Consider the following 22357-nt stretch of genomic DNA (forward strand, 5'->3'; position numbering starts at 1 on the left):
GGTGGAGGAACAGAGGGATCTTGGTGTCTATGTACATAGATCTTTGAAGGTTGCCACTCAGGTGGATAGAGTTTGTAAGAAGGCCTATGGAGTATTATCGTTCATTAGCAGAGGGATTGAATTCAAGAGTCGTGAAGTGATGTTGCAGCTGTACAGGACTTTGGTTAGGCCACAGTTGGAGTACTGTGTGCAGTTCTGGTCGCCTCACTTTAGGAAAGATGTGGAAGCTTTGGAGAGGGTGCAGAGAAGATTTACCAGGATGTTGCCTGGAATGGAGAATAGGTCGTACGAGGATAGGTTGAGAGTGCTAGACTTTTTCTCGTTGGAACGGCGAAGGATGAGGGGTGACTTGATCGAGGTTTATAAGATGATCAGAGGAATAGATAGAGTAGACAGTCAGAGACTTTTTCCCCGGGTACAACAGAGTGTTACAAGGGGACATAAATTTAAGGTGAAGGGTGGAAGGTATAGGGGAGATGTCAGGGGTGGGTTCTTTACCCAGAGAGTGGTGGGGGCATGGAATGCACTGCCTGTGGGAGTGGCAGAGTCAGAATCATTGGTGACCTTTAAGCAGCAATTGGATAGGTACATGGATGGGTGCTTAAGCTAGGACAAATGTTCGGCACAACATCGTGGGCCGAAGGGCCTGTTCTGTGCTGTATTGTTCTATGTTCTTGTTCTATGTTTCCAATTTAGGCTCCCCACTTCCTGCCCAATAGCATTAAAATTTGGAGGGACGGCGGGAGGGGGTGATCTAGTTAAAACATGCAGAATACTGAATGGCCTGGACAACGCAGATGTTGGGAAGATGTTTCCATTGGTAGCGGAGACTAGGACCAGAGGGCACAGCCTTACAGTATATAAAAACAAAGAAAATTTACAGCACAGGAACAGGCCCTTTGGCCCTCCAAGCCTGAGCCGATCCAAATGTAATTTCATACATCTCCATCATGTCCCTCTCAGGCTCCTCTGCTCCAAGGAAAAGAACCCCAGTCTGTCCAAACTCGTCTAATTAAAACTCTCCAGGCCAGGCAATATCCTGGTAAATCTCCTCTATACTCTTTCCAGTGCAATCACTTCTCTCCAATAACGTGGATTCCAGAACTGCGCTCAATACTCTAGCTGTGGACTTGGGGACTTATTAGCAATAGGCAGCATGCTTTTGTGAGGGGAATGTCGTTTCTCACACATTGATTGAGTTTTTTTTGCAGAAGTGACAAACATAATTGATGAGGGCAGGGTTGTGTATGATGTCTATAGGACCTTAGCAAGGCCTCTAAAAAGACCCTTTTTTTTAAGATTTGTGAAGTCACATGGGACCTGTGGTGAGATGGTAAGATGGATACAGAACTGGTTTAGTCATAGGAGAGAGAGACTAGTGGTGGAAGGGTGATTACCTGACTGGAGGTCTGTGACCAGTGGTGTTTTGCAGGGATCAGTGCTGGTACCCCTGGTTGTTTGTAATATATTTATAAATGATTTGTAGGAAAATGAAGGTGGCCTGATTACTAAGTTTGTGGACAACACAAAGATTGGCGGAGCTGTGGATAGTGAGGAGGATTGCCAGAGGATACAGCAACATATATAGATAGGCCGAAGACTTGGGCAGAGAAATGGCCAACTGAGTTTAATCTGGACAAATTGAGAGGTGACATATTTTGGAAGATCTAATGCTGGAGGGAAGTGTGCAGCAAATGGCAGAACACTTAATAGAATAAACTTACATAGGGATCTAGCGTACAGTCCACAGTTTCCTGATAGTGGCGGCACAACTGGATAAGGTGGTCAGGAAGGCATATGGTAAAAGTGAGGACTGCAGATGCTGGAAATCAGAGTCTTGATTAGAGTGATGCTGGAAAAGCACAGCTGCTCAGGCAGCATCCGAGGAGTAGGAATATCTACATTTCGGGCAAAAGCCCTTAATCAGGACACAATCTTGGTGGCCAAAGCGCCTGTTCCACTGTTCTTTGTGGCCTCACCAAAGTTTTGTACAACTCCAACATCACCTTCCTGTTCTTATAATTTAGGCCATGACAAGGCAAAAGATCCTGTACAATTACAGCAAGACATCCCTGCTCCTGTACTCTAATCCACTTACTGAGGCCAACATACTATGTGACTTCTTCACCACATGCTGCACCTGCAATGCTTACTTTCAGCAACTATTGCACAAGGACATCGAGGTCTCGTTACACCCACTCCTCTTTTCCAATCTGTTGCCATTCAGATAATAATCCAAAGTAGATAACCTCATTTATTAACATTATATTTCATCTGCCGTGCATTTTCCCACTCATTCAGTCTGTCCAAATCACATTGCAACATCTCTTCATCCTCCTCACAGTTCACCATCCCACCCAGTTTCCCATCCAAACATGCTGCTGTCTGTATTATAGAACAGTACAGCACAGAACAGGCCCTTTGGCCCACGATATTGTGCCAAGATTTAATCCTAATGTAAAATATAGTAACAACCTACGCACCTCTCAACTCACTGTGCATGTCCAGCAGTCACTTAAACGTCCCCACTGTCCACCACTACCACTGGTAACCCATTCCATGCATTACAACTCTCGGTGTAAAAAATCTACCTCTGACGTCTCCTTTATACCTTCCTCCTAATATCTTCAAACTATGACTTCTCGTACCAGTCAATCTTGCCCAGGGGAAAAGTCTCTGGCTATTGACTCTATCCATTCCACTCATTATTTTGTACACCTCTATCAGGTCTTCTCTCTTCCTCCTTCTCTCCAGAGAGAAAAGTCCGAGCTTATTCAACCTTTCTTCATAAGCCCTCCAAGTTCAGGCAGCATCCTGGTAAACCTACTTTGCACCCTCTCCAAAGCCTCTGTATCTTTCTTATAGTAGGGTGACCAGAACTGGACACAATATTCCAAGTGTGGCCTCACCAGGGACTTGTAGAGCTGCAGCAAAACCTCGTGGCTCTTAAACTCTATCCCCCTGTTGATGATAGCCAAAACACCATATGCTTTCTTAACAACCCTATACACTTGGGTGGCAACTTTGAGGGATCTATGTACTTGCACACCCAGATCCCTCTGTTCCTCCACACTGCCAAGAATCCTGTCTTTAATCCTATGTTCAGCATTCGGGTTCGACCTTCCAAAATGCATCACTTCACATTTTTCCAGTTTGAACTCCATCTGCCATTTCTCAACCCAGCTCTGCATTCTGTTTGTCGCGCTGCAGCCTGCAATAGTCCTCTATACTATTGACGACACCTCCAACTTTTGTGTCATCTGCAAATTGACTAACCCCACCCCTCAACCTCCTCAAAATTTCCTTTTCCCCAATTAAATATCTTCCCTCGGTAACTGCTCCTTTCACTCCAAGGCTATGCTAAATGTGAGGCAGTTGTGATCACTTTCACCAAAGTGCTCTCCCACCGCGAGATCTGACACCTGTCCTGGCTCGTTGCCGAGCACCAAATCCAAAATGGCCTCTCCCCTCGTCAGTCTGTCGACATACTGAATAAGGAAACCCTCCTGAACACACCTGACTAAACTGGCTCCATCCAAACCATCTACACTTAGGAGGTTCCAGTCGATATTGGGAAAGTTGAAATCACCTATAACAACAACCTGCTACTTTTGCATTTTTCCAGAATCTGCCCTCCTATGAGATCTTCAATCTCTCTACTGCTATTAGGTGGTCTGTAGAAAATCCCCAATGCGGTGGCTGTTCCCTTGCTGTTCCTAACTTTTACTTATACTGACTCAGTAGGCAAACCTTCCTCAACAAACTTCATTTCAGTAGCTGTGATCCACTCTCTGATTAGCAATGCTACACACCCTCCTCTTTTTCCACCCTCCCTGTTCTTTTTAAACGTTCTAAACCCTGGAACATCAAGCAACCATTCCTGCCCCAGTGAAACCCATGTCTCCGTTATGGCCACAACATCGTAGCCCCAAGTACTGATCCATGCTCTAAGTTCGTAACTCTTATTCCCCCAACCCCCTGCCAAATTAGTTTAAACCCTCCCGAATTACACAAGCAAATCTCCCACCCAGGACATTTGTACCCCTCCAGTTCGGGTGCAACCCTTCCTTCATGTACAGGTCCCACCTTCCCCAGATGGTATCCCAATGGTCTAGGCCCTCCCTCCTGCGCCAGCCTCGCAGCCAAGAGTTAAGCTGCATTCGCTGACTGCTCCTCATCTCACTATCTCGTGGCACCAGTAGCAAACCTGAAATCACTACTCTATTCGTCCTGCTCTTCAGCTTCCAACCTAGCTCTCTGTAGTCACTTTTCAGATCCTCAATCCCTTTCCTGGCTATATCATTGGTGCCAATATGTACCATGACTTCTGGCTGCTCCCCACCCCCCTTCAGAATCTTGTAAACCCGATCGGCGACATGCCGGACTCTGGCACCAGGGATGAAAATGTGTTGCTGGAAAAGCGCAGCAGGTCAGGCAGCATCCAAGGAACAGGAGAATCGACGTTTCGGGCATAAGCCCTTCTTCAGGAAACTTCTTCGATTTATGCCCGAAACGTCGATTCTCCTGTTCCTTGGATGCTGCCTGACCTGCTGCACTTTTCCAGCAACACATTTTCAGCTCTGATCTCCAGCATCTGCAGACCTCACTTTCTCCTGGCACCGGGGAGGCAACATACCTTCCGGGAGTCTCGTTCCTGACCACGAAATCTCCTGTCAATCCGTCTGACTATTGAGTCCCCTACCACTAGCGCTCTTCTATTTTCCCACCTTCCTTCTGAGCCTCAGTGCCAGAGACCTGACAACTATGGCTTTCCCGTGGTCGGCTGTCCCCACCAGCAGTATCCAAAACGGTATACTTATTGCTGCGGGGAACGGCCACAGGGGATCCCTGCTCTTATCGTCGGTTCCCTTTCTTCCCCTGACAGTAACCCAGCTGTCCTTATCCTGTGTCTGGGAAGTGACCAACTTTTGGTATATCCTCTCGATTTCCCCCTCAGTATTAATGGATGCTGAGGTGAAGATCGTTGAGAGCTTCAAGTTCCTGGGAGTAAATATCACCAACAATCTTTCCTGGTCCATCCACGTAGTCACTACAGTCCAGAAACATACCAATGCTTCTACTTATTCAAAAGGCTAAAGAGATTTAGTATGTTCACAACGGCTCTTAATTTTTATAGATACACAATAGAAAGGATCCTATCCGGAAGTATCACAGCTTGGTAGAACATAGAACATAGAACAATACAGCACAGAACAGGCCCTTCGGCCCACGATGTTGTGCCGAACTTCTAACCTAGATTAAGTACCCATCCATGTACCTATCCAAATGCCGCTTAAAGGTCGCCAATGATTCCGACTCTACCACTCCCACGGGCAGCGCATTCCATGCCCCCACCACTCTCTGGGTAAAGAACTCTGCTGTTTGTAATTTTTATTAATGACTTAGATGAGGGAGTCGAAGGGTGGGTCAGTACATTTGCAGATGATACGAAGATAGGTGCAGTTCTGGTCGCCTCACTTTAGGAAAGATGTGGAAGCTTTGGAGAGGGTGCAGAGAAGATTTACCAGGATGTTGCCTGGAATGGAGAGGAAGTCGTACGAGGATAGGTTGAGAGTTCTAGGCCTTTTCTCGTTGGAACGGCGAAGGATGAGGGGTGACTTGATAGAGGTTTATAAGATGATCAGAGGAATAGATAGAGTAGACAGTCAGAAACTTTTTCCCCGGGTACAACAGAGTGTTACAAGGGGACATAAATTTAAGGTGAAGGGTGGAAGATATAGGGGAGATGTCAGGGGTGGGTTCTTTACCCAGAGAGTGGTGGAGGCATGGAATGCGCTGCCCGTGGATCGTGAGACACAAAGCATTCCCCTCCTTTTAACTTCAGTCACCTGCCCTGCCCTATTGCCCAAAAGGAGGTCTAAATTTGCTCCTTCTCTAGTAAGAGCATCGTCATATTGATAAAGAAAATTTTCTTGAACACGTTTGAAAAATTCTTCACCATCCAAACCTTTAACATTGTGGTAGCCCCAGCCAATGTTTGGAAAATTAAAATCTTCCCTTATTACAACCTGATCATGCTTATACATATCTGAGATCTCCCTATATAATTGTTTCTCAATTCCCTTCTTACTATTGGGGGAGCGATAGTACAATCCCATCAAAGTTATCTTTCCTTTATTTTTTGTAATTTCTACCTATATATTTTCACTGGACGATTTTTCAGAAATATTTTCCATAGTTACAGCAGTAATGTGTTCCTTAATCAAAAACACCAACTCCTTCCCCTCCCTACTTGCCTCCATTTCTCAGCCAAGTTTCTGTCATAACTTGGCTGAGAAATGGAGATGATACGAAGATAGGTGGAGTTGTGGACTGTGAGGAGGGCTGTTGTCGGCTGCAGAGGGACTTAGATATGATGCAGAGCTGGGCTGAGGAGTGGCAGATGGGGTTCAACCCTGCCAAGTGTGAGGTTGTCCATTTTGGAAGAACAAATAAGTATGCGGAATACAGGGTTAATGGTAGGGTTCTTAGTCAGGTGGAGGAACAGAGGGATCTTGGGGTCTATGTACATAGATCTTTGAAGGTTGCCACTCAGGTGGATAGAGTTTGTAAGAAGGCCTATGGAGTATTATCGTTCATTAGCAGAGGGATTGAATTCAAGAGTCGTGAAGTGATGTTGCAGCTGTACAGGACTTTGGTTAGGCCACAGTTGGAGTACTGTGTGCAGTTCTGGTCGCTTCACTTTAGGAAAGATGTGGAAGCTTTGGAGAGGGTGCAGAGAAGATTTACCAGGATGTTGCCTGGAATGGAGAATAAGTCGTACGAGGATAGGTTGAGAGTTCTCGGCCTTTTCTCGTTGGAACGGCGAAGGATGAGGGGTGACTTGATAGAGGTTTATAAGATGATCAGAGGAATAGATAGAGTAGACAGTCAGAAACTTTTTCCCTGGGTACAACAGAGTGTTACAAGGGGACATAAATTTAACGTGAAGGGTGGAAGGTATCGGGGAGATGTTAGGGGTGGGTTCTTTACCCAGAGAGTGGTGGGGGCATGGAATGCGCTGCCTGTGGGAGTGGTAGAGTCAGAATCTTTGGTGACCTTTAAGCGGCAATTGGATAGGTACATGGATGGGTGCTTAAGCTAGGACAAATGTTTGGCACAACATCGTGGGCCGAAGGGCCTGTTCTGTGCTGTACTGTTCTATGTTCTAAGATAAGGTGACTAGCAAAGGCCTTTTCCCTAATTTAGGGGAGTTCAAAACTAGAGAGCATAATTTTAAGGTGAGAGAAGCAAGATTTAAAAGAAACCTGAGGGGCAACTGTTTCACTTAGAGGGTGGTTCATATGTGGAATGATCTGCCAGGGGAAGTGGTCAATACAGGTACAGTTACAACATTTAAAAGATATTTGTATAGGTACATGAATAGGAATGGTTAAGAGGTAATCGGCCAAACACAGGCGAGTGGGACTAGTTTGGTTTGGAAACCTAGCATGGATGAGTTGGATGCAAGGTCTGTTTCCATGCTATATGACTTTTCGACTCCCTGACTCTATGAATGGGGCAGGGCAATCAGCCCATTGAACCAACCCTGCCATTAAAACACTTTAATGCCTTTTACCCTCCACATCACCATAACCCTGTACCCTACTGATAATCAGAAATCAATCCATCTCTAGCTTAAACATACTCAAAGAACTTCCACAGCCCTCTGAGGTGCAGCATTGCAAAAGTTCAATACCCTCCGTGAAAAGAAAATCTCATCTCGGACCTAAAAGGCATCCCCCTTATTTTCAAATTGTGCCTCTGTTTCTAGCCTCCCCAACAAGTTGAAACGTCTTGTTTTAAAATAAGTTGGTATGTTTCAATATTTGGTATGTTTCAATTAAATTATCTCTCCATCCTAGAAACTCGTGTTGTGGCCAGTTTGTTCCAATCTCTCTTCACTGGATAGTCCCATTATCTGGGGAACCTTCATTGCACTCCCTCTCTGGCAATAATATCTTTCCTGAGATAAAAAGAGACTAAACCTGCACACAGTACTCCATGTGTGATCTAACTAAGCTCCTATTTATTGAAGTAAGACTTCACTGCTCCTATCCTCAAATCCTCATGATAAAGGCTAACATTCCATTAAGCTTCCTAAGAACCTGTTATAACTGCATGTTAGCCTTCAGTGACTTATTGTCAAGGACACCTCAGTTGTTCTGTACAAACTACACTTTCCAACCTCTTACCGTTTTAGGAAGACTCAGCACATCTGTTTCTCTGATCAAGGTGGATCACCTCACATTTTCCCACATTCTATTCCACCTGCCATGTTCTTCCCCATTCACTAAGCCTCTCCCAATCCTCCTAAAGCAGCTTTACATCTTCCCAACATAAACCCCAACTTAGTTTTTGATTATACACGAATTTGGAAACTGGACATTTTGACCTCACTTCCAAATTATTGATAATTATTGTGAACAGCTGGGGCCTTTGAACTTGTAGCATCCCATGAGTCACAGCCTGCCAACTCAAGGATGATCCATTTACTCCGAATGGAAAAAGTGAGGACTGCAGATGCTGGAGATCAGAGCCAAGAAGTGTGGTGCTGGAAAAGCACAGCAGGTCAAGCAGCATTTGAGGCACAGGAAAGTTGACATTTTGGGCATAAGCCCTTCATCACAGGTGATTCCTGATGAAGGGCTTATGCCCAAAACATTAACTCTCCTGTTTCTCAGATGCTGCCTGACCTGTGCTTTCTCATAGAACATAGAACAATACAGCACAGAACAGGTTCTTCGGCCCTTGATGTTGCGCCGACCTGTGAACTATTCTCAGCTCGTCCCCCTACACTATCCAAGATCATCCATGTGCTTATCTAAGGATTGTTTAAGTCTCCCTAATGTGGCTGAGTTGGCTACATTAGCAGGTAGGGCATTCCACGCCCTTACCATTCTCTGCGTAAAGAACCTGCCTCTGATATCTGTCTTAAATCTATCACCCCTCAATTTGTAGTTATGTCCCCTCGTACACGCTGACATCATCATCCTAGGAAAAAAACTTTCACTGTCTACCCTATCTAATCCTCTGATCATCTTGTATGTTTCTATCAAATCCCCTCTTAGCCTCCTTCTTTCCAATGAGAACAGGTTCAAATCATTCAATCTTTCCTCATAAGATCTTCCCTCCAGACCAGGCAACATCCTGGTAAATCTCCTCTGCACCTTTTCTAATGCTTCCACATCCTTCCTGAAATATGGGGACCAGAACTGTACACGATATTCCAAGTATGGCCGCACTAGCATTTTGTATAGTTGCAGCATGATATTGCGGTTCTGGAACTCAATCCCTCTACGAATGAATCCTAACACACCGTATGCCTTCTTAACAGCATTATCCACCAGAGTGGCAACTTTCAGGGATACACACTTCTTGACCCATTTATTCCAACTGTCTGTTAATCAATCAATAATCCACACCGGTACATTACCTCCTATCTCATGTCTTAATTTTTATATCCAGCTTCCTGTGGTAGATTTTTATCAAAAAGCTTCTGAAAATTGAAGTATATTCTGTCCATCGGTTCTCACTTATCAATTTTGTTAGTAGCATCTCAAAAACTTTTAACAGGTTCGTCAAACACAATTTCCCTTCACAAGGGGAACTAATATCCTGAGTGGGAAATTTGCTGGTGCTATTCGGGTGGGTTTAAACTAGCTCAGCAGGGGGATGGGAACCGGAGGTGTAGCTGCAGTGCACAGGAGGATAAGAATAGGATGAGAGACAGGATTTCACGGTCATAGGAATATGCTGGCAAACAGCGAAGTGGTTTGAAGTGTGTCTACTTAACTGCCAGAAGTATCTGAAATAAGGTAGATGAGCTTGTAGCATGGATAAGTACCTGGGACTTTGATGTTGTGGCCATTTCAGAGACATGGACAGAGCAGGGTGAGGAATGGATGTTGCAGGTTCCAGGGTTTAGATCTTTCATTAAAAACGGGCAAGGTGGCAAAAGAGGGGGACGCATGGCCTTGTTAGTCAAAGATAGTATAACGGTGGCTGACAGAACTTTTGATGAGGACTCGCCTACTGAGGTAGTGTGGGCTGAGGTTAGAAACAGGAGAGGTCACACTACTGGGAGTTTTTTATAGGCCTCCGCAGAGTTCCAGGGAGGTGGAAGAGAGGATTGGCAAAATTATTCTGGGTAGGAGTGAAAGGAACAGCGTGATCATTATGGGGGACTTTAACTTCCCCAACATTGACTGCAAACGCGATAACTCCAGTACGTTGGATGGATCGGCTTTTCTCCAATGTGTACAGAAGGGTTTCCTGACACAGTATGTCAAAGGACCGACAAGAGGGGAGGGCACACTGGATCTGGTGCTTGGTAATGAACCAGACCAGGTGTTTGATTTAGTTGTAGGTGAGCACTTTGCAAAGAGCGACCATAATTCAGTTACGTTTAGTTTAGCAATGGAAAGGTCAAGAGTTATTAATGGGGCAAGGGCAATTAAAATGCGATTAGACAAGAATTAGGATGCATAGAATGGAGTAGCAAAATGCAGGGGATGCAGACAATCGAAATGTGGAGCTGGTTTAAGGAACAGATATTGCGTGTCCTTGATAGGTATGTCTCTGTCAGGCAGGGAAGAAGTGATACAGAAATTGCATCTCTTGTTAAGAAAAAAAAAGAGGCTTATGTGCTGATGAGGTAAGATGGTACAGATGAGATGGAGAGTTACAGATCAGCTAAGAAGGATTTAAAGAGAGAGTTAAGAAGAGCAAAGAGAGGACACAAGCAGTCTTTAGCAAATAGAATAAAGGACAACCCTAAAGCTTTCTATAGGTATGTGAAGAATAAAAGGATGATTAGGATAGGAACAGGGCCAGTCAAAGACAAGTGGGAAGTTGAGTGTGGACCCTGTGGAGATCGGAGAGGTGCTAAACGAACATTTCTCATCTGTGTTCACTCAGGAAAAGGAGAATATTGTAGCCTTACTTCTGTTGTAGGAAAGGATTATAATAAATAAGATTTATAATCATCTAGCAAGCAACAATTTGATTTCAGATAGTCAACATGGTTTTGTCAAGGGCAGGTCATGTCTCACAAACCTCATTGAGTTTTTTGAGAAGGTGACCAAGCATGTAGATGAGGGTAAGGCAGTTGACCTGGTATACTCGAACTTCAGTAAAGCCTTGATAAGGTTCCACTTGGTAGGCTGATGGAGAAAATGCAGAGGCATAGAATCGAGGATGATTTAGCAGTTTGGATTAGAAACTGGCTTTCTGTAAAGAAGGCAGCAAGTGGTGGTAGATGGAAAATATTCAGTCTGGAGTCCAGTTACTAGTGGTGTTCCACAAGGATCTGTTTTGGGACCACTACTTTTGATTAGATTACTTACAGTGTGGAAACAGGCCCTTCAGCCCAACAAGTCCACACCGGCGAGTGCCCACCCAGACCCATTCCCCTACACCTAACACTATGGGCAACTTAGCATGGCCAATTCACCTAACCTGCACATTTTTGGACTGTGAGAGGAAACCGGAGCACCCGAAGGAAACCCACGCAGACATGGGGAGAACGTGCAAACTCCACACAATGCCTGAGGTGGGCATTGAACCCGGGTCTCTGGCGCTGTGAGGCAGCAGTGCTAACCACTGTGCCACCGTGCCGTGCTGTTTGTCATTTTTATAAATGACTTAGACGCAGGCATAGGGGGATGGATTAGTAAATTTGCAGGCGACACTGAATTCGGTGGAATAGTGGACAGTTTGGAAGAATGTTGCAAGTTGCAGGGGGTCTTGGATAAACTGCAGAATTGCAGTTCAATGGAGTGGAAAATGGAGTTCAATGCAGCTAAATGTGAGGTGATGCACTTTGGGAAGAATAACAGGAAGGCAGAGTACTGGGTCGATGGAAAGATTCTTGGTAGTGTGGATGTGCAGAGGGATCTTGGAGTCCATGTGCATAGATCCCTGAAAGTTGCCACCCAGGTTGATAGTGCTGTTAAGAAGGCATACGGTGTGTTAGGTTTCATTCATAGAGGGATTGAGTTCCGAAACCGCAATACCATGCTGCAGCTATACAAAATGCTGGTGCGGCCACACTTGGAATATCGTGTACAGTTCTGGTCGCCCCATTACAAAAAGGAATTGGAAGCATTGGAAAAGGTGCAGAGGAGATTTACCAGGATGTTGCCTGGTCCAGAGGGAAGGTCTTATGAGGAAAGGCTGAGAGACTTGGGTCTTTTCTCATTGGAAAGACGGCGGCTCAGGGGGCATTTGACAGAGACATACAAGATGATCAGAGGATGAGATAGGATAGACAGAAGACTTTTTCCTAGGATGATGATGTCAGCTTGTACGAGAGGGCATAACTACAAATTGAGGAGTGATAGATTTAAGACTGATGTCAGAGGCAAGTTCTTTACGCAGAGCGTGGTAAGGGTGTGGAATGCCCTATCTGCTAATGTAGTTAAGTCAGCCACATTAGGGAGATTTAAACAATCCTTAGATAAACTCATGGATGGTTTTGGGATAGTGTAGGGGGACGAGCTGAGAATAGTCAACAGGTCGATGCAACATCAAGGGCCGAAGGGCCTGTTCTGCACTGTATTGTTCTATGTTCTAAATCCATGTTGACAATATCCAATTAGCTAATTATTACCCAGTATCTAATTATCACATAATTTACAATAAATTATAGCTTTTTTCCTGACTCCTGACACAAGACTAACAGGTCAGTAGTGCCCAGTTTTCTATCTCGCTCCCTTCTTAAATAATGGCGTGATATTCGCTCCCTCCTGATCTTTAGGAATCATTCCAGAATCAATAGAACTTTGGAAGATAATCACCAAAGCATCCACTAACTCTACAGACATCTCCTTCAGAGCTCTGGGATATATACCAACAGGTCATGGGAATTTATTAAATTTCAGCCGCATTAATTTCTCCAGTACAATTTTATTGAAGCTAATTTACTTCAACACCTCATTCTCCCCAGTCACTTGTATCTCCAGTTATAAGAACTAGGAGCAGGAATAAGGAGTTCAGCCCCTCAAGTCTGCTCCAAAATTTGGTACAATTCTGGGTGATCTCATCTCAATCTTAACTGCAGTTTCCTGCCCACGCTCCATAATCATTCAACAATTCTACAGATTCATGACCCTTTGAGAGAAGTAATTTCTCATTGTCTCTTTTTAACTCTACTACCTATATCCTAAAACTATGACCTCTTGATCTACATTACCCCACACGACAAAACATCTGCTCTAAATCTACTTTGTCAATCCCTTTTAGCATGTTATATATCTCAATTAGATCTTCCCTTGTTCTGCTAAACTCCAGACAGCATAGGCTTAAACTGCTCAATCTCTCATCATAAAACCAATTCCTTCTCTCTGGAATCAATCCAGTGAATCTCCTCTGAAGTGCTTCCAATTCAACTACATTCCTCCTCAAGTAAGTGAACCAAAATTGTACGCAATACTCCAGGTGCAAATGCAGAAACACTTCCCTGCTTTTACAATCTATTTCTTTCACAATAAATACCAAAATTCCATTTGTCTTCCTTATTACTTGCTGAAAAGATTCTGCACAAGGAAACTCTCTGCACCAAACCACTCTGAAGTTTGCCTCGATTTCAATGATAAGCTGCCTTTCTATTCCTCTGACCAAAATGGCTAACCTCACACTTAGCCATCTTATTGGTTATTATTGGTATCTTCTTCAAGTGAACAAACACAAAGTAATCATTTAGCTTCTCTGCTATTTCTCTCTTCGCCATTATAAATTCTCCTGACTCTACCCTACCTGCAATGGATTCACATTTGTTTTCTTCAAAGATTTCCTATAAAAGCTTTTACAGTCTGTTTTTATTTTTTCCTACATCGCATTCATATTCCCTTTTCTTGTCAGTTCTTTGTTTCTCCTTTGTTGCATTCAATAAACCTCTCAATCATCAGCATTATCGCTATTTAATAGAATCATAGAATTTTGCAGCACAAAAGGAAGCCATTCATCAATTGTATTTCTACTGGCTCCCGAAAGAGCTACCCAGCAAGTCCCACTCTCTAGCCCTATCTCTCGTTAGCCCTTGAACTTCATCACCTTTCAAATATATATCCAGCTCTCTTTTGAAGTTTTGTATGAAATCCGCCTCCACCACTCTCCCAGACAGCGCATTCTAAATCTAAGAACTCTCTGAGCAAAGAAGTTTCTCTCCATCTCATTCCATTTCTCATGTTGACAGTCTTGGAAATTGTGACCCTTTGCTACCGATATACCAACTAGTGGAAACTAAATATCCTTGTGGGCGGCACGGTGGCACAGTGGTGAGCACTGCTGCCTCACAGCGCCAGAGACCCAGGTTCAATTCCCGCCTCAGGCGACTGACTGTGTGGAGTTTGCACATTCTCCGTGTGTCTGCGTGGGTTTCCTCCGGGTGGTCCGGTTTCCTCCCACAGTCCAAAGATATGCAGGTCAGGTGAATTGGCCATGCTAAATTGCCCGTAGTGTTAGGTAAGGGTAAATGTAGGGGTATTGGGTGGGTTGCGCTTCGGTGGGGCGGTGTGGACTTGTTGGGCTGAAGGGCCTGTTTCCACACTAAGTAATCTAATCTAATCTAATCTTCTTTCCCCTGTCAAAATTGTTCATGATTTTGGTCACCTCTTTGTCTTCTCTGCCCCAAGGGGAATAAGCCCAATCTCTCTAATCTTTAGCTGTGTCTGAAATCCTTCATTCCTGGTATCATTCTAGTAAATCTTCTTTGAACTTATTCCAGGGCTTTAACATTGTTCCTTAAGGTGCCCAGAACTGAATACATTACTCCAAATGTGGTCTGACCAATGATTTGCTTTTAATCCTTGCTTTTAATCTGTCAGCCTCTATTTATAAACCCAAGGATCCTATAAACCTTCTTAGCAACTGTTTCAACTTGCCTGGCCACTTTCAGAGAATCACGAATATGTACTCATGTTACGTTGCTTCTCCCAATTCCTGACAAATATCCACACTACCGCCACTATTTAATGGCCTATAAATAACTCCAAACAATATCTGCTGCCCTCCCTATTTCTTCATTCCACCAAAACAGATTCCACACAGAAATAAAATTAAAAATGAACTGTCGATGCTGGCAATCTGAAACACACAAGACTAGAAATTGCTGGAGATATTCAGCAGATCCGGCAGCATCTGTGGTAAAAACAAGAGTTGACATTTTGAGTCCAGTGTCAAAATTGAAGGGCTTTTGTCCGAAACGTCAATTTTCCTGCTCCTCGAATGCTGCATGACCTGTTGTGCTTTTCCAGCACCACTCTAATCTTGACTCTGATCTCCAGCATCTGCAGTCCTCACTTTTGCCATTTTGAGTCCAGTGGCCTCTCTTCAAAACTGAAAGGTCTTTATAAAATTCATTCACAGGGTCTGGGCATCGCTGGCTAGACCAGTATTTATTGCCTGACTCTAATTGCCCAGAGGGCAGTTAGGAGTCAACCATGTTGCTGAGGATCTGGAATCATATTTATGCCAAACCAGGTAAAGATTTCCTTTCCTAAAGTAGATTAGTGGATTAGTTGGTTTTTACCCCACAATTGACAATGGTTTTCATAGTCCCATTAGACTTTTAATTCCAGATTTTGAACTGAATTTAAATTCCACCATCTGCCTTGGCAGGATTCGAACCCAGACTTCCCAAATATTACCGATTAATAGTCTAGCAACAATATCACAAGGTCACTGAATGGTTCTAAAGAAGGGTCGTTGGACTTGAAACAGTAACTCTGATTTTCTCTCTACTGTTTCCGTGTAGCTATGTTTCTGTAATAACAATTAGTCATATTCATTTCTCTCTATTTGAGCTATTAGGTTAGTCACCTTCATTTGAATGCTGTGTACATTCAGGTAGAATGCCATCAACTTTGTCTTTTGGACATCCTATCTGAGATAGACTGCTCGCAGTGTGTCAAGAGATGTCCAAACAGGAACATGCAGCAAGCCTGTTCCACCATTAAATGAGATCATGGTGATCTGTGGCCTGATCTTTGTTTAAAAAAACCTTTGTTGAAAAAAAAATCTCAGATTTAAAACTGACAATTGATCCTGTATCCAATGCCATTTGTGGAAGAAAGTTCCAAACATCTTCTACCTTTTGAGAGTAGAAGTGTTTCCTTAATTGTAAGGTCCTGGGGAGTGTTGTCAAACAAAGAGACCTTGGGGTACAGGTTGATAAATCCTTGAAAACAGAGTTTCAAGTAGACAGGGTAATGAAAACATAATTTGGTATGCTTGCCTTAGTCAGCGCATTGAATACAGAGTTGGGAGGTCGTGTTACGGCTGTACAGGGCCTGGGTTAGGCCATTTTTAGAATGCTGTATACAATTCTGATCTCCTTGCTGTAGGAAAGTTGTGGTGAAACTTGAAAGGGTTCAGAAGATTTGTGAGATTTGAGAAAATTTGTCGCTAAGTTTGAGGTTTTGGATGTAGGTTTGCTCACTGAGCAGGAAGGTTCATTTCCAGATGTCACTGAAGATGCTACCTAGTAGGGTAACAAAATGTCTGGAAATGAATCTTCCTGCTCAGTGAGTAAACTTACACCCAAAACTTGGAAGGATGTTGCCAAGGTTGGAAGGTTTGAGTGATAGGCAAAGGCTGAATAGGCTGGGGCTACCTTCCTTGGAGTGTCAGATGTTAGAGTCAAAGAGATGTACAGCATGGAAACAGACCCATTGATCCAACCTGCCCATGCTGACCAGATATCCAAACCCAATCTAGTCCCACCTACCAGCACCTGGCGCATATCCCTCCAAACCCTTTCTATTCATATACCTATCCAGATGCTTTTTAAATGTTGCAATTATACCAGCCTCCACCACTTCCTCTGGCAGCTCATTCCAGAAATGTACCACCCTCTGAGTGAAAAAGTTGCCCGTTAGGTCTCTTTTATATCTTTTCCCTCTCACCCTAAACCTATGCCCTCCAGTTCTGGACTCCCCCACCCCGGGGAATAGACTTTTTCTAGTTATCCTATCCATACCCCTCATGATTTTATAAACCTCTATAAGGTCACCCCTCAGCCTCTGACGTTCCAGGGAAAACTGCCCTAGCCTTTTCAACCTCTCCCTACAGCTCAAATCCTCCAACCTGGCAACATAGTTGTGTATCTTTTCTGAACCCTTTCAAGTTTCACAACATCTTTCCAATAGGAAGGAAACCAGAATTGCACGCAATATTCCAAGAGAAGCCTCACCAATGTCCTGTACAGCCACAGCATGACCTCCCAACTCTGTACTCAATGCTCTGACCAATAAAGGAAAGCATACCAAATGCCTTCTTCACTATCTTATCCACCTGTAACTCCACTTTCAAGGAGCTATGAACCTGCACTCCAAGGTCTCTTTGTTCAGCAACACTCCCTAGGACCTTACCATTAAGTGTATAAGTCCTGCTAAGATTTGCTTAGATTTGCTTTCCCAAAATGCACCTCACATTTATACATAGAACATTACAGCGCAGTACAGACCCTTCATCCCTCAACGTTGCGCCGACCTGTCATACCAATCTGAAGCCCATCTAACCTACACTATTCCATGTACGTCCATATGCTTGTCCAATGACGACTTAAATGTACTTAAAGTTGGCGAATCTACTACTGTTGCAGGCAAAGCATTCCATACCCTTACTACTCTGAGTAAAGCAACTACCTCTGACATCTGTCCTATATCTATCACCCCTCAATTTAAAGCTATGCCCCCTCGTGCTCGCCGTCACCATACTTGGACAAAGGGTCTCCCTGTCCATCCTATCTAACCCTCTGATTATTTTATATATCTCTATTAAGTCACCTCTCAACCTTTTTCTCTCTAACGAAAACAGCCTCAAGTCCCTCAGCCTTTCCTCGTAAGACCTTCCCTCCATACCAGGCAACATCCTAGTAAATCTCCTCTGCACCCTTTCCAAAGCTTCCACATCCTTCTTATAATGTGGTGACCAGAACTGTAGACTATACTCCAAGTGCAGCCGCACCAGAGTTTTGTACAGCTGTACCATAACCTCGATCTCTCTATTAATAAAAGCTAAAACACTGTATACTTTCTTAACAACCCTGTCAACCTGGCTGGCAACTTTCAAGGATCTTTGTACCTGGACACCAAGATCTCTCTGCTCATCTACACTACCAAGAATCTTACCATTAGCCCAGTACTTTGCTCTGACCAAAGTGAATCACCTCACACTTGTCCGCATTAAACTCCATTTTCCACCTCTCAGCCCAGCTCTGCAGCTTATCTACATCTCTCTGTAACCAACAACATCCTTCGTCACTATCCACAACTCCACCGACCTTAGTGTCATCTGCAAATTTACTAACCCACCCTCCTACGCCCTCATCCAGGTCGTTTATAAAAATGATGAACAGCAGTGGACCCAACACCGATCCTTGCGGTACACCCCTGGTAAGTGGACTCCAGGATGAACATTTCCATCAACCACCACCCTCTGTCTTCTTTCAGCAAGCCAATTACTGATCCAAACTGCTATATCTCCCACAATCCCATTCCTCTGCATTTTGTACAATAGCCAACAGTGGGGAACCTTATCGAACGCCTTGCTGAAATCCATTTACACCACATCAACCGGTTTACTCTCATCTACCTGTTTGGTCACCTTCTCAAAGAACTCAATAAGGTTTGTGAGGCACGACCTACTCTTCACAAAACCGTGCTGACTATCCCTAATCAAATAATTCTTTTCTAGATGATTATAAATCCTATCTCTTATAACCTTTTCCAACACTTTACCAACAACTGAAGAAAGGCTCACTGGTCTATAATTACCAAGGTTGTCTCTACTCCCCTTCTTGAACAGGGGAACCACATTTGCTCTCCTCCAGTCTTCTGGCACTATTCCTTTAGACAAAGACTATTTAAAGATCAATGCCAAAGGCTCAGCAATCTCCTCCCTGGCTTCCCAGAGGATCCTAGGATAAATCTCATCTGGCCCAGGGGACTTATCTATTTTCACACTCTGCAGGATTTCTAATACCTCTTCCTTGTGAACCTCAATCACACCTTGTCTAGTAGCCTGTATCTCAGTATTCTCATCGACAACATTGTCGTTTTTAGAGTCAATACTGTCGAAAAATATTCATTAAATGCTTCCCCCATCTTCTCTGACTCCACACACAACTTCCCACTACTATCTTTGACTGGCCCTAATCTTACTCTCGTCATTCTTTTATTCCTTAAATACCTATAGAAAGCCTTAGGGTTTACCCTGATCCTATCCGCCAACAACATCTCATGTCTCCTCCTGGCTCTTCTGAGCTCTCTCTTTAGGTCTTTCCTGGCTACCTTGTAACCCTCAAGCGCCCTAACTGAGCCTTCACATCTCATCCTAACATAAGCCTTCTTCTTCCTCTTGACCAGAGATTCCACTTCCTTTGTAAACCACGGCTCCAGCGCTCTACAGCTTCCTCCCTGCCTGACAGATACTTACTTATCTAGGACACACAGGAGCTTTTCCTTGAATAAGCTCCACATTTCTAATGTGCCCATCCCCTGCAGTTTCCTTCCCCATCCTATGCTTCCTAAATCTTGCCTAATCGCATCGTAATTGCCTTTTCCCCCAGCCCAGCTGTAACTCTTGCCCAGTGGTATACACCTATCTCTTTCTATCACTAAAGTAAACATAAAAGAATTGTGATCGCTATCACCAAAGTGCTCACCTACTTCCAAGTCTAACACCTGGCCGGGCTCATTACCCAGTACCAAATCTAATGTGGCTTCGCCCCTTGTAGGCCTGTCTACATACTGTGTCAGGAAGCCCTCCTGCACACACTGGACAAAAACTGAACCATCTTTGTACTCGTATTATAGTGTTCCCAGTCAATATTTGAAAAGTTGAAATCCCCCATGGCAACTACCGTCTCTCTCACTCCTATCGAAAATCATCTTTGCTATCCTTTCCTCTACACTCTGGAAGTATTCGGAGGCCTATAGAAACTCCCAACAGAGTGACCTCTCCTTTCCTGTTTGAAACTTCAGCCCATACTACCTCAGTTGACCAGTCCCCAAACATCCTTTCTGCAACTGTAATACTGTCCTTGACCAACAATGCCTCACACCCCCCTCTTTTACCATCTTCTCTGTTCTTACTGAAACATCTAAATCCTGGAACCTGCAATAACCATCCTGTCCCTGCTCTATCCATGTCTCCGAAATGGCCACAACATTGAAGTCCCAGGTACCAACCATGCTGCAAGTTCACCCACCTTATTCCGGATGCTCCTGGCGTTGAAGTACATGCTTCAAACCAACTTCTTGCTTGCCGGTGCCATCTTGCGTTCCTGAAACTTGATTTCGGACCTCCCTACTTTTTTCTATACTCTAACTACAATTTTGGTTCCCATTCCCCTGCTGGATTAGTTTAAACCCACCTCAATAGCCTTAGTTAATTCCCCCCCCATGATATTGGTACCCCTCTGCTTCAGATGAAGACCATCCTGCTTGTAGTGGTCCCACCTACCCCAGAACTAGCCCCAATTATCCAAGAATCCAAAACCCTCCCTCCAAGCACCAAATCCAATATGGCCTCCCCTCTATTCCTGGACACATCTGACAAAAACTGCTCCGTCCAAACTATTTGAACTAAGTAGGTTCCAATCAGTGTTAGGGAAGTTAAAGTCACTCATGACAACAACCCTGTTACCTCTGCACCTTTCCAAAGGCTGCCTCCCAATCTGCTCTCCATTGTCTCTGTTACTATTGGAGGGTCTATATAAAACTTCCAATAAAGTGACTGCTCCTTTCCAGTTTCTGACTTCCAATCATACTCTGTAGCCAAACCCTCCTTGACGATCTCCCTTTCTGCAGCGGTGATACTATCCCTGATTAGCAATGCCACTCGTCCACCTCTTTCACCGCTTCTTCTACTCCTCTTGAAGCAGCTAAACCCTGGAACACCCGATAACCATTCCTGCTCCTGTGACATCCAAATATCCGTAATGGCCATAGCATCATAGTGGGAAGTACTGATCCATGTTCTGAATTTGTCACCCTTATTCCTGATTCTATGACTTTATAATAGCTGTCTTGAATGGTCTGGCCCTAATTCCCAGATATGTCCCTAGTTCTAGAATCCCCACCAGTGGAAATAGGTTATCTTTCTCTGTACTGTCTTTTCCTGTTAATATCATGAAGATTTTGATCAGATCACCCCTTAGTCTTCTAAATTCTGGAGAAATCAAGTCTAATTTGTCTTATCTGTCTCATAAGTTAACCCCTGATGTCCAGGTAACATTCTCGTAAACCTGTATGCCAGGCTGTCTAGGGACAATGCCCAAAGCAGTTCCCCTCCAATCTCCTTACCATCCTGACATGAAAATATATTGCCAGGGATAGGGAGAAATTTTTCCTACTTGTAAACAGATCGAAAACCAGACAGCAGTTTTTGCTTCCAGAGGAAACAAATATCAGATGAGAAAAAGCTTTGTTCATAAAGTGAATGGTTTGGATTTGGAATGCACTGCCACAAAGTGTGGTGGAGGCAGGTCCAATTGAGGCATTCGAGTGGGCATTACATGAGTTAAAATGCACAGAGAGCCAGTGCAGACACAATGGGCCAAGTGATTTCCTTCTGCAGCATAATAATTCTGTGAAGCAATTCCACTTTATCTCTGAGTACGAAATCTTAACTCCACTGCTCACCGTTGAATGTTTCCAGTAATGGACGATTTCTTGGATGTCTGTTGCTGGATTGAACAGGAAGTGATCTCGCCATTCATTCCAATCCACTGTCATTGTCCTGTCCTCATCCATACTGCACCAGAGAGGAAAAAATGTGTTAGAGGTGAAATGACTCTCTACATTCTCCATCTTTTGTTTCCTACCAACAATATGCCACTAAAATTGGAGGTGTAGTGGACAGCATAGAGGGTTACCTCAGAGTACATTGGAATTTTGGTCAGATAAGCCAATGGGCTGAGGACTGGCAGACAGAGTTTAATTTAGATAAATGTGAGGTGCTGCATTTTGTAAATGCAAATCAGAGCAGGACTTATACACCTAATGGTAAGGTCTTAGGGAGTGTTGCTGAACGAAGAGACCTCTGCAGGTTCATAGCTCCTTGAAAGTGGAGTCGCAGGTAGATAGGATAGTGAAGAAAGCATTTGGTATGCTTTCCTTTATTGATCAGAGTATTGAGTACAGGAGTTGGGAGGTCATGTTGCAGCTGTACAGGGCATTGGGTAGGCCACTTTTGGAATATTGTGTGCAATTCTGGTTTTCTTCCTATAGGAAGGATTTTGTGAAACGTGACAAGGTTCAGAAATTATTTACAAGGATTTTGCCAGGTTTGGAGGGTTTAAGTTATAGGGAGAGGCTGAATAAGCTGGTGCTGTTTTCCCTGAAGCAGA

At 44.0% G+C, this 22357-nt stretch overlaps 1 protein-coding gene across 2 annotated transcripts in view; it reads right to left on the reverse strand.

Annotated features, from left to right (window-relative positions):
* Nucleotides 1–22357, reverse strand: part of LOC122556252 (calcium-binding mitochondrial carrier protein SCaMC-1-like) — a 93009-nt gene that overhangs the window by 48525 nt on the left and 22127 nt on the right. For both annotated transcript variants that reach the window (XM_043702884.1, XM_043702883.1), the window contains exon 4: nucleotides 21651–21762. In XM_043702884.1, coding sequence (XP_043558819.1) covers nucleotides 21651–21762 — 112 coding nt within the window. The remainder of the gene's footprint in view (nucleotides 1–21650; nucleotides 21763–22357) is intronic.

The sequence above is a fragment of the Chiloscyllium plagiosum genome, chromosome 13, assembly GCF_004010195.1.
Source record: "Chiloscyllium plagiosum isolate BGI_BamShark_2017 chromosome 13, ASM401019v2, whole genome shotgun sequence".
Taxonomy (NCBI): Eukaryota; Metazoa; Chordata; class Chondrichthyes; order Orectolobiformes; family Hemiscylliidae; genus Chiloscyllium; species Chiloscyllium plagiosum.